This window comes from Amblyraja radiata, chromosome 4 (assembly GCF_010909765.2).
Source record: "Amblyraja radiata isolate CabotCenter1 chromosome 4, sAmbRad1.1.pri, whole genome shotgun sequence".
Classification (NCBI taxonomy): domain Eukaryota; kingdom Metazoa; phylum Chordata; class Chondrichthyes; order Rajiformes; family Rajidae; genus Amblyraja; species Amblyraja radiata.
Window position 1 is genome coordinate 36,123,207 of NC_045959.1, and position 13,157 is coordinate 36,136,363.

General features: G+C 40.5%; 1 protein-coding gene across 1 annotated transcript in view; it reads left to right on the forward strand.

Annotated features, from left to right (window-relative positions):
• Positions 1 to 13,157, forward strand: part of csmd3 (CUB and Sushi multiple domains 3) — a 751,933-nt gene that overhangs the window by 624,704 nt on the left and 114,072 nt on the right. Inside the window, 4 exon segments of the mRNA XM_033020379.1 lie at positions 6,552 to 6,737; positions 9,650 to 9,844; positions 11,004 to 11,177; positions 11,380 to 11,553. Coding sequence (XP_032876270.1) covers positions 6,552 to 6,737; positions 9,650 to 9,844; positions 11,004 to 11,177; positions 11,380 to 11,553 — 729 coding nt within the window.

Consider the following 13,157-nt stretch of genomic DNA (forward strand, 5'->3'; position numbering starts at 1 on the left):
TAGATGCGGCGTAGACAAAGGAATTGGGAGTTGGGGTTGGAGTCCTTACAGGAAGCAGGGTGGGAAGAAGTGTAGTCCAGATAGCCATGGGAGTCAGTAGGTTTATAGTGGATGTCGGTCAGAGGTCTATCACCTACGATGGAGATAGTGAGGTCAAGGAAAGGTAGGGAAGTGTCGGAAATGGTCCAGGTGTATTTGAGTGCCGGATGGAAGTTAGTGGTGAAGTGGATGAAGTCAGTCAGTTGTGTGTGGGTGCAGGAGGTGGCACCAAAGCAGTCGTCGATGTAATGGAGGTAGAGGTCGGGGATGGGGCCCTGGTACGTATTGAACAAAGATTGTTCGACTTACCCGATGAAGAAGTGTTTTGGCCCGAAACGTTGCCCATTTCATTTGCTCCATAGATGCTGCTGCACCCGCTGAGTTTCTCCAGCATTTTTGTGTACCTTCGATTTTCCAGCATCTGCAGTTCCTTCTTAAACATCTCCAGTTCTCATCCTTATCTTTAATATATTATGGCAGCTGTAAAATTAATTCTCACCATCCCATTGTTGTCCCCATATTAGACAGTACACTGCAAATTGTCCAGTTAACTCTTCTGCATATCACTGACCACAGTGTAGACCAATAATCTAGTGAGGAATCATCTGTAAAAGCAAAATGTCATCATTTTCTGTAAAATAACCATATCAATTATTCTCGAATGAATGACATTCACGATGGCCTGTTTTAAATTATAATTTGTTTAGCCATTCATACCACAGTATTTTTTTACCTGTTGCTTTCAATATGATTCTGATCTCACTGTAAAATATCCAGTAGATTTTAATTTAAATGAGCATATCAAGATTCAAGATTCAAGAGAGTTTATTGTCATGTGTCCCTGTTGGACAATGAAATTCTTGCTTTGCTTCAGCATAACAGAACATAGTTGGCATGACTACAAAACAGATCAGTGTGTCCATATACCATTATATAAATATATACACCCATGAATAAATACACTGATAAAGTGCAAATAACAGATAATGGGCTATTAATGTTCAGAGTTTTGTCCGAGCCAAGTTTAATAGCCTGATAGCTGTGGGGAAGTAGCTATTCCTGAACCTGGTCGTTCAGGCTCCTGTACCTTCTACCTGAAAGTAGCAGGGAGATGAATGTGTGGCCAGGATGGTGTGGGTCCTTGATGATACTGCCAGCCTTTTTGAGGCAGCGACTGCGATAGATCCCCTCTATGGAAGGGAGGTCAGAGCCGATGATGGACTGGGCTGTGTTTACTACTTTTTGTAGTCTTTTCCTCTCCAGGGCGCTCAAGTTGCCGAACCAAGCCACGATGCAACCGGTCAGCATGCTGTAGACGTCAGAGAGAGTCCTCCTTGACAAACCGACTCTCCGTAATCTTCTCAGGAAGTAGAGGCATTGATGTGCTTTCTTAATAATTGCATCAGTGTTCTCGGACCAGGAAAGATCTTCAGAGATGTGCACACCCAGGAATTTGAAGCTCTTGACTCTTTCAACCATTGATATAAACGGGACTGTGGGTCCCCATCCTACTCCTTCCAAATTCCACAATCAGTTCCTTTGTTTTGCTGGTGTTGAGGGCCAGGTTATTGTCCTGGCACCATACGGACAGTCGCTCGATCTCTCTTCTATACTCTGACTCATCCCCATCAGTGATAGGTACCACAACAGTGGTGTCGTCAGCGAACTTGATGATGGAGTTCGCACTATGACTGGCTACGCAGTCATGAGTTTAGAGTGAGTACAGCAAGGGGCTGAGCACGCTGCTTTGAGGTGCTCCTGTGCTGATTTATAGGGGATCTGTCTTTCGAGATTTGTATTATGGAGGAATGATCATCTAACCCATAATATAACGGAATAAACATAATCCATCCTCTGGCTGTTTCAACTGAAGGAATTTGACTAAGTGGCAAAGCTTCTTCTTCTTATCGAGTCCACACACAAGATTAGAAGTTGTTCAGCCAGAGCTGAACACACTTCTCGGCATCTGGATACAATGGTGTCAGTCTTTTCGCTTCTTGTACTTCTTATGCGTGGAAAGATTGGTGGAAACAAGGCCGCGACATGAACGCTCTTTCCTTGACCCCAGTGACAAAGCTGATGGAGGTGAAATAGATGTTATGTGGAAGATCAGAACCAAACATGACTTATGTGACTTGTTTGAGATCTATCCCTTGTTAGTCAGTCATTGAATGGCATTGACCAACAAGAGATAATGGTCCAAATTACATATGCCACTACAGGTGCTGCAACTTAAAAACATGACAAGTAGATAGCACATGCTTTTGTGTAATGAAAATACAGCCAAGTAGCTTAGACTAATTAGCTTAATAAGGTTGAGATCTTGTCTAAGTTCCATTAAATAACGAGCTCTAAGTACCATGCAACATATTAACAATAGCTGTTGTTAAAAACATTTTTTGCTCTGTTACAAATTGAGATTAACTCCATTGAACTGATGCCAAAGTCTATAAATCCACCAAATGCAGACAAGGACAGTAATATTGGACCGCTCACTAAAAATGCAAATCATTGAATCTTGGAGAATCACAGCATTGTTATGCCACAGAAAGAGGCACATTTGACCCATTGAATTAACACTGACTCATTGTAGAGCTATCTATTTAGGCTTATTTACTTACTTTCCCTATCAACGCACAGACTGTTTACCCTCGAGTGTCTGCAATTCAATTTTTTAATTTCCGCATAAACAGTGAGTTGCTGACCATAACTGCAGTCAGTATAAAATAGTCCCCTGTGGTTTCTTTAGCTCGCGTTTTTTTAATCTGAGTGCCCCTGTCATCAAGTTATCCAAAAATGAGAACGGCTACATTCTGTTTACTCTATCTAAACCATTTATTATATTGTACATTTCTATGAAATTACTTGCCAACTTTCTTTGCCTCAAGGCAATGCACAAAGTGAATTTTACTTTGTGTGCATCAAGTAAACCATACTTTTTCATGGGGAAAAAGAGGAAGATAGAAGGAATTCTACTGGAAATATCAGATTAGACCATAAGTAGTAAAAATATCCCCCCACTGCCTGAGTGTTTTAAAAGCCATGTGATTTCCATAGAAATATGGTACCTTATAAATATGTTTTACAACTACTATTAAGACACAGTATTGATCTGGGCCAGTGTCATAACATACTAATGTTTGTGTAAAGGGGTTATAATGACTGATGGGGCCTTTGGGAATAGTCACACAAGAATACTTGGGCTTATGTGTTTCTCAAATTGGGAGAAGAATGGTATTGAGTTACTGTTATGTTCTCCAAACTGCAAGACCAAAAATAAAATCACTTCATCTCCTGTTTACTTAATACAGTTTAACTAAGACACAGATAGACACAAAATGCGGGGGTAACTCAGCAGGACAGGCAGCATCTCTGGAGAGAAGGCACGGGTGACATTTCGGGTCGAGACCCTTCTTCAGACTCGACCTGAAACATCACCCATTCCATCTCTCCAGAGATGCTGTCTGTCCCGCTGAGTTACTCCAGCATTTTGTGTCTATCTTTGATTTAAACCAGCATCTGAAGGATGAGGGGGTATCTTATAGAAACATATAAAATTATAAAAGGACTGGACAAACTAGATGCAGGAAAAATGTTCGCAATGTTGGGCAGGTCCAGAACCAGGGGCCACAGTCTTAGAATAAAGGGGAGGCCATTTAAGACTGAGGTGAGAAAAAACATTTTCACCCAGAGAGTTGTGAAATTGTGGAATTCCCTGCCACAGAGGGCAGTGGAGGCCAAATCTCTGGATGGATTTAAGAGAGATTTGGATAGAGCTTTATGGGCTAGTGGAATCAAGGGTTGTGGGGAGAAGGCAGGCACGGGTTATTGATTGGGGACGATCAGCCATGATCACAATGAATAGCTGGCTTGAAGGACTTCCATTGCTTTTTGTATCCTTCTTCATCATAATGAGCAATCTTCTATAAGTTCGAGAGAACAGTGCATTATAGTGCTTGACCAGACAAAAACACTTGGAAGGTAGCCACCAAGATTATGCCAGGTTCATCTCAGACATGAAAACATCTTCATTAAATATTCAAGGAGGTTAACCATCCTGGCCAGATCTCTTCTCCCTTCTCCTCTTGCCTCTCCAAAAGCGCAATGTATACAGAATATGCAATTCAATTTGATAGACAGCAAGAGATGCATAACAATCGTGCAGTTGTTATTTGAATGCACAATTCCTATTGAATTGACATCCATTGCTCCCAATCCAATTTCTGGGCCATCATTTTTAACATTCAGTCCAGAAGATGTTAAATCATATCATGACCTTTGCTTATCTGCAACTTGGCTTCCATTGTGGGCTTTATTACACATTGCTTTGGTTGGTGCTGTCTGTGGTCCCTTATGGTATAATTCCAGAAGCAACTCAAAATGTTCATATCTGGAATACTGTCAGCCCACCTGAAATCCTGGTCTCATTTTAAAAAGAAGTCTGAAATAAATGATTTTAATTATTCACCCTATTTTTTACTAATTCATGAAAGGATCAAATCCCAAGCAGATGATATTCTATCCTTTGGCAAAATGGCATGAGGGTGCCAACAGCATTGGGTCTGAATCTGCTTGTTTTAATGAGTTTCTGCACGTGAAAGAGCTGGGCATCGAGATTGTGGCCTATTTGAAGATGTCAGGTCCCACCCCTTTGGAGAGGTCTACCTGCTGAAAAGCAAATATGCAAAGAAACAAAATTGTTACTGCTTAAGAGCAAGCATGTAATCGCTATGTGATTAATTAAAGGAAAGTGGTCAGAAGTTGGCTGTTTTACATTTTGTTAAAAAATTGTGAATTGCTGTCTTTTTCTTTGCTAATTGATGATTACTCCCATCACATAGCTTTTGTTGAGTTTAATTTATTCCCTTATACATGACATATATATAAAAGACAAGGAACAATAAATATATTGCACATTATTTTGTGTCAAAGTAAAACAATCACACCAGTGATTCCTTATACACCAGTGTGTATATATGGTCTATGGTCTTTATGGTCTATAGACACACTGAAAATCTTCCGTTTTGTATTATGTTTACATATTCTGTTGTGCTGCAGCAAGTAAGAATTTCATTGTCCTATCTGGGACACATGACAATAAAACTCTCTTGACTTTTGACTTGACACTGTTTTTCCCTCAGTCATAACATTTGTGCTCCAAGTCTGTGCCCTGCTTAAGAAGTACAACTTAGATAAGCTTCATTGAGTTGTACAGCACGAAAACAGCCTCTCTGGCCACCATGTCCATTCAGACCATTTTTGCCCATCTATTCCCGCTTCATTTACCTGCATTAGTGCTGTACCCTTCCATATCTTGCCTATTTGAATTCTGATCAAAATGTCTCCCAAATACATAGTATACCTAGAGCAAGTGATAGCCAGTGAAAGAGTAGATTTCCTTAGGATTCCTCCCAAATCCCTGTGATTGTATCTGACTCCACCAGTGCCACTGTCAGCGAGTTTCAGGTATCGCCCATTCACTGTAGAAAAAAAACTTTCATGGAAAACAATCCCCATCTGCTTCCTTTTACCAAGCCATTCTCTGATCCAAATAACCAACTCGCCTTGGATTGCATGTCCCTTAACATTTTGGGCCAGCCTACCATAAAGACCTTGCATATGCCTTACAAAAGTCCATATGGACAATTTATTTCTCGTGCCTTTGTCAAGGGAGGGATATGGTTCATGTGCAGTTCAATGAGATTAACTTATCTTGGCATTATGTTCGACATTGTGGGCCAACAGACCTTTTCCTGTGCTGCACTGTTCTATGTTCTATGTTCTATGTCAGTCTTCTCACTTACCCACTAAATACTCAATCAAATTAAAGAGGCAGGAATTCTCCCACACAAATCCATGCCTACCATCTCTGATCAGTCTGTCTTTCCAAACGTATATGAATCCAGTCCCTGAGGATTTTCTCCAATAATCTCCCCACCATGAAACAAGGCACTCTGGCCCTGTAGTTACCTGGCTTAATTTGGCTGCCCTGCTGAAATAAAGGAATATCGTTAACTCTCCTCCAGTCTTCTGGTTCTTCATTAGCTGGTGGCTAATGAAGATGCAGAAATCTTCTTCAGGGACTCAACTCTCTGATCCCTTGCTTACCATGGCACACTGTGATAAATCTCATCCATCTACCCATCCCAGAGCTCAGCATCTTCTATGTCATTCCCCTTGGTGAATAGAAATAAGAAATGTTCATTTTCAACCTTGTCCACATTGCCTGACTCCACTCCTTTGATTCCTAAGGAAATCCACTCTTTCACTGGCTATCTCTTGCTCTAGGTATACTCATTGAATGCCTTGGAATTCTCCTTAATCTTACTTACCAAGGATATTTCTTGCTTAAGTTCTCTCTCAACAGTCTATATTCTTCAAGAGACTCCCTCAATTTTACTTACATCTGCCACGTTGCCTTTATTTTTCTTAAACCTGTTAAGTTCTACTAATACAGCTTTGCATAAATACTGCTAGTGTGTGTCATTCACAAAGTGGGTGATTTGTTGCAGCAATATCTTGTGGCGTGCCCAAAGCATCTGTTACCGGAGGAGTATTTGCCACTGATTACTCAGTAAGCACACGGGTCAACTATTTTTGCAATGATGGCTATCGGCTTTCATCAAAAGAGCGCTCCACTGCCCTCTGCCAACAGGATGGTACGTGGAGCAATCAGAACCGTCCACCCAGGTGCATTGGTAAGGAATTTAAACACCTTGCTCTTCATATGTGATGTATTATGCTTTTAAAATGCACACTACCTATTGATAGAAATGAAGACTAATATATGCTTTGTATGTCACAGGGAGACACTTCAAAATAATTTATATCCTTCTCTCAGATATTTAAATATTCTACTTTCAAAGGATTTTAGCCAAGTTTTTGTTGACATTTTTGTGCTCTTAAGAAAACCTCCAAAGAGCACTACATAAATAGTTGTTAAAATGGCTATCCAATTGCAGGATGGTCAACAGTGGCAGAGGTGGTAAAATTGTAAGTTTGAAGGATTTTTATTATGTTTGAACACTCTCTGGAACACGAGAAATCTGCCACATGCGGCCTTTGATAATGATCCTTTATGGATGGTCTCAGTGATAGCGTGGTCTCTGATCTCATTAGCAGCAGGAATATATTCATGTAAATAGTTGATGAATTAGGACATGTGGGAATTGCTGGCAAATCTGAAACCCAAGCAATTAAAGAGGCAGAGGCTATATAAATGTGTAATTGTAACAGTGTTAAAGAGAACAGAGTGAATTCTATATTTATGACTGAAGGGAACAGTTCAACAATGTCCCCAAGCTTAATGTTGGGCCAGTTCTTCATTCTGATATAGATTACGAACATTTACTTTTAAATGCCTCTGTCGATCTTATGATTACATTTTTCCCTTCATCTAGGGAGATTTATGATAGAAAAAAAGGAAATCCTGACAGCCTTTGTTTCTGGCAAGCTGCCTCAATTCAACTTTAGAACATTTTGGAGGATTGTCTTAATGTCAGTAGAAATCATTGATAGTTTATGCACAATTTGCAGATAACTCAACATTTGAGATGATACTAAAAAATGAAAAAGATAGATTCCATTGGCCTTGGAATTGAAATGGCCTTCTTTATGGAGCTGAATGGGCCGAATGGTTTAATTCTGCTCCTATCATTATGACCTTATGGCCTTATCTGAAATGCACCGATTCAGAAAACATTCTGGTGAATCTCCTCTTCAGCCTTTCATGCACAATCCTATCATTCCTACAATGTGGTGACCAGAACTGTACACAGTATTCCACATGGGGCCCAAAGTTGTAATATGACGTCTAACTCTGATATTTCATATCACAGCCAATAAAGGCAAATGTGTCTTCACTTTCTTCATCGTCTTATGCACCTCTGTGGTCACTTTCAGGAATGTTTAGACTTGTACGCCTGGAACCATCTTTTTATGGACACTTCCAGGACTCCAACATTTATGGTGTGCATGCTATCCTTGTATGCCCTCCAAAAATGCTTCACTTTGTGCCAGTCAGAAGTTAATTACATTTACCATTACTTCATCCATCTTTCCAACTGCTGTAAATCATGGTGTAGTCTTAAGCAGCCTTTTTTTTTTAAACTATCTACGATCCCACAAATTGCTCAGGAAATTAAGTCACATTGTCTGAGGAGCACCTATCATCAGTATTCTTAGAAGAAGAACTATGATTTTGTAACATTGTTCTCACTACAGCAGCATTTGTAACAGGATACTGCCTCCAGCAGGTCCCTGGTTGGTACAGGAAGCATACTTAAGTAAGGTCTGAAAATGGGTTTTGACCCAAAACGTCGCCTATTTCCTTTGCTCCATAGATGCTGCCTCACCCGCAGAGTTTCTCCAGCATTTTTGTCTACCTTCGATTTTCCAGCATTTGCAGTTCCTTCTTAATCAGTAAGGTCCTCATTATGTTTTGAAACTCGTCCATTCTCTTCAAGCCCTCTCTCCACCTGCCCCAACCACAGCCTATCCCTACCCATCCCACATCCAAAATGTCTCCCCAACCATCTACCCCAAGCCAAGAAGTTGATAACCAAGCTTTAATCTCCATGAAGTCCATTGTCGGCTTAATTTTCTTCATGCCCACTAGCAGACTGATATCTGGGGATCTTCTCGAATTGTATGAAATATAAGATCTTTCTGGTTATCATTAGTTATTTATGTTTCTGAATTATACTTCTTACCAGAAGCTGAGTGTAACACATTCAATTTAGTAACATAAACTGGATTATCCTGAAGAACGATTGGTGAGGCTGAGAGCATCCATTGTTATTAAAGTATAAATCAAACTGCAGTTTCCACCTAAGTAGGTAAATGAGCGAACGCAGAAGTTGTTATTTAAGATACCATGCTCCTCCAACAAACAATGCAAGAAAGCTCTATTGCTGGGACAAGTGTAACAAGGAACCGCAGATAGACGGGTCAGGCAGCATCTCTGGTGAGAAGGAATGGGTGACGTTTCGGGTTGAGACCCTTCAGACTAAATTGGCTTTGAAATATATGGAGTTACAGCATTTAAAAAAAATTACTCACTCTCTAGTCTGAAAATGTTGACGTCTATCCATTCCCATGTAGTAAAATGGTAAATCTTAATCTCCGCCAAAAAAAATATTTCTGGCATGACAAATTAATTTTGTCTTGTGCAGTCTCATTTCTTCACATTCTAATTAATGTTAATTTGAAAAAAAACTTTACATTTCCATTCTGTTTCTTTTATCTCTCAATCTCATCTTTCATTTCCTCCCTTTAATGTGTTTTCTGAATCTGCTTTGACTTTGAATTAACTATCTAGCTGTCACTTCCTTTTTGTCTTTCTCCGCTGTTCATTCCTAATTATTCAAGGTGATTGGACTGATCTAACAACTGGCAGATTTCCTATTGAGAATGGGCTTTACATTGGTTCAGTAATTGCAGCTTATATCAGAACAAAATTGCTTGCTGAGGGCAAAATCCAACATTATTTTTTTGAGTTATTGTTTACCCAAATTCGGATGATCATTAGAGAGAGTGAAGAGCATTTGAATATATTTATTAGATGTTCCAACTTTATAATTAATCATTGAATTGTTCATCTTGTTATCAGTGATGACATGCCCAAGCATCAGTTCGTTCACTTTGGAACATGGTAGTTGGCGAGTGTTGAATGGATCAAATTATGAATTCAGAACAAAGGTTGTCTTCACCTGCAACCCTGGCTACTATCGACTTGGGCCGACTGCTATCACATGCTTGGCCAATGGAACTTGGAGCTGGGGAAGAGCAAGACCACGCTGTCTGAGTAACTATCATTTAACAATTGTTTTGACTCACATTCAACAGTCCCAACACCGATATCTATGATGTGTTACACTCTGGTAGAAATATCAGATCACATGTATCCCAGTATAACAAAATCTCAAAGGGATAGAGGAGCAGAAAGTTCTCAGAATAAAAAAACTTCAATTACTAGACTACAATTAACTGAACCAAGTGCAATAATTTATTAATAAAGGGATAGAAACATAGAAACATAGAAATTAGGTGCAGGAGTAGGCCATTCGGCCCTTCGAGCCTGCACCGCCATTCAATATGATCATGGCTGATCATCCAACTCAGTATCCCGTACCTGCCTTCTCTCCATACCCTCTGATTCCTTTAGCCACAAGGGCCACATCTAACTCCCTCTTAAATATAGCCAATGCACTGGCCTCAACTACCCTCTGTGGCAGAGAGTTCCAGAGATTCACCACTCTCTGTGTGAAAAAAGTTTTTCTCATCTCGGTTTTAAAGGATTTCCCCCTTATCCTTAAGCTGTGACCCCTTGTCCTGGACCTCCCCAACATCGGGAACAATCTTCCTGCATCTAGCCTGTCCAATCCCTTAAGAATTTTGTAAGTTTCTATAAGATCCCCTCTCAATCTCCTAAATTCTAGAGAGTACAAACCAAGTCTATCCAGTCTTTCTTCATAAGACAGTCCTGACATCCCAGGAATCAGTCTGGTGAACCTTCTCTGCACTCCCTCTATGGCAATAATGTCCTTCCTCAGATTTGGAGACCAACCAGATTTGGAGATAAAATTGATGTGTTGAAGTTAAGATAAACATATTAAATCTTGGGAGAACACTCGTGAGGTACTGTATTGAGTTCAAGAGGAATGAGGAACATAAAGTAGAATATAAATACCAGTAATGCCTATGCAGGGCCAAATATGCTACCCTGTGTAATTTCTGTTATAGGTTTAGTCATAACCTTCAGTTCCCTTTCCACACAGTGTTGGCCCTTCTGTTTTCCGCCATATCACAATGGTGCTGAATGAACTATCACGTGTCCTGTTTATTTGCATGCCCATGCCTTTCTAAAGTGATATATACAACCCAATCAATATATTGAGTCTCAGCAATGCAAATTATTACATGATTCTATTAGGAAAATTTTATTTTCTCCTTTCATTTTGCAGTTATCTCTTGTGGAGAATTAGGACACCCTCCGAATGGCAAAAAAATAGGAACTCAAACCACGTTTGGAGCTACTGCCATCATAACCTGTGACGTAGGCTACATATTAGTTGGGTCGACAGTCAGGGAATGCTTGGCATCGGGTCTTTGGAGTGGATCTGAAACAAAGTGTTTAGGTATGACTTCTTAGGTACATCTGTTGTTCTTGCCTTCAACAATTAAACAGGTTGAAAACTACAGTTGTAAATGTTCAATGATGTTCTAAGTAATGAGGAGACAAATGCTTAATTAGAAATGTTAGTTGGATCTCTGATAAATTTAAAGGAGGCGTGCCTTGAGATTGAAAGTGTCATGTTACCTTTTACTTTTACTTTTAAGCTGGCCACTGTGGAGTTCCGGATCCAATAGTCAACGGCCAAGTGGTTGGAGAGAATTATGGCTACAAAGATACAGTGGTTTACCAATGTAATCCAGGGTTTCGTCTAATTGGTTCATCGGTACGAATATGCCAGCAGGATCACAACTGGTCTGGCCAGCTCCCAATTTGTGTGCGTAAGTAAGAATGTTGAGGTTTTTCTTCATGCATGAACAATACATCTCGTAACTAAAGGGATATGGACCAAACACGGGCAGGTGGGACCAGTGTAGCTGGGTCATGTTGGCTGGTGTGCGCAAGTTGGGCTGAAAGGCCTGTTTCTACACTGTATCACTCTATAACTCTAAAGGCTGCCAGTGTTGTGAATGACATACTGAAGTGGCTGCCAGAGATCTACAGCATGTTTGTGGTCGCCTACGCCAACAAAATATTGGAATCAATGCTGTGGATCGTGGAATCTGTGCACAACTTGTGTATTGTGCCCAATTAGCATTTAAATATTTTACAACTAGGCACCTGTCTGTAATACATTGGTGATATAAGGCATCATATAACCCAAGTAACATTTGATGGAAATGGAAATGTTATCATTACTGTTTTAAAACAAAATGATACCTATCTGAGACTGTGACCTCCTATACCCTTCTCGCGTATCTGTGGTGTTCACTCTGTCTCATATTAGAAAACAGAATATTGTATAATGAGCAGGTAGATTTTTTATGCTGCAGACCAATAATAAAGCCCCAAGGTTTTTACTGAAAGCCACTGGCATTCAGAGAATTATAACAAAAATGAACTAAGCATGCATTTCTCGGTTATGCATGTCCAACATAATTTCTGGTGGTGTAACACCTAGGCTGCATCACTCTGCTCTACTGTGACCAAGTTGTGACAACAAATATGTGAATTTTAATCATTAAATGGTAAGGTGCTCTTTAGGAAAGGAAGAGTAGAACATACACAATGAATTGAGAATTTTGAAGGACCGAATTTAGTTTAATTTAGAGATACAGCGCCGAAGCAGGCCCTTCGGCCAACCCGTCAGCGATCCCCGCACATTAGCACTATCCTACACACACTAGAGACAATTTACACCTATACCAAGTCAATTAATCTACAAACCTGTACGTCTTGGGAGTATGGGAGGAAAATAAAGATCTCTGAGAAAACCCACACAGTCCACAGGGAGAGCGTAAAAACTCCATACAGCCAGCACCCATAGACAGGAGCAAAGAGGTCCTTCTACAGTTGTACAGAGCCCTAGTGAGACCACACCTGGAGTATTGTGTGCAGTTTTGGTCCGCTAATTTGAGGAAGGACATTCTTGCTATTGAGGGAGTGCAGCGTAGGTTTATAAGGTTAATTACTGGGATGGCGGGACTGTCATATGCTGAGCAGCTGGGCTTGTACGCTCTGGAGTTTAGAAGGATGAGAGGGATTCTCATTGAAACATATAAGATTGTTAAGGGTTTGGAAACGCTAGAGGCAGGAAACATGTTCCCGATGTTGGGGGAGGCCAGAACCAGGGGCCACAGTTTAGAAAAAGGAGTAAGCCATTTAGAACGGAGACGAGGAAACACTTTTTCTCACAGAGAGTGTTGAGTCTGTGGAATTCTCTGCCTCAGATGGCAGTGGAGGCGGGTTCTCTGGAAGCTTTCAAGAGAGAGCTAGATAGGGCTCTTAAAAATAGCAGAGTCAGGGGATATGGGGAGAAGGCAGGAATTGGGTACTGATTGGGGATGATCAGCCACGATCACATTGAATGGCGGTGCTGGCTCGA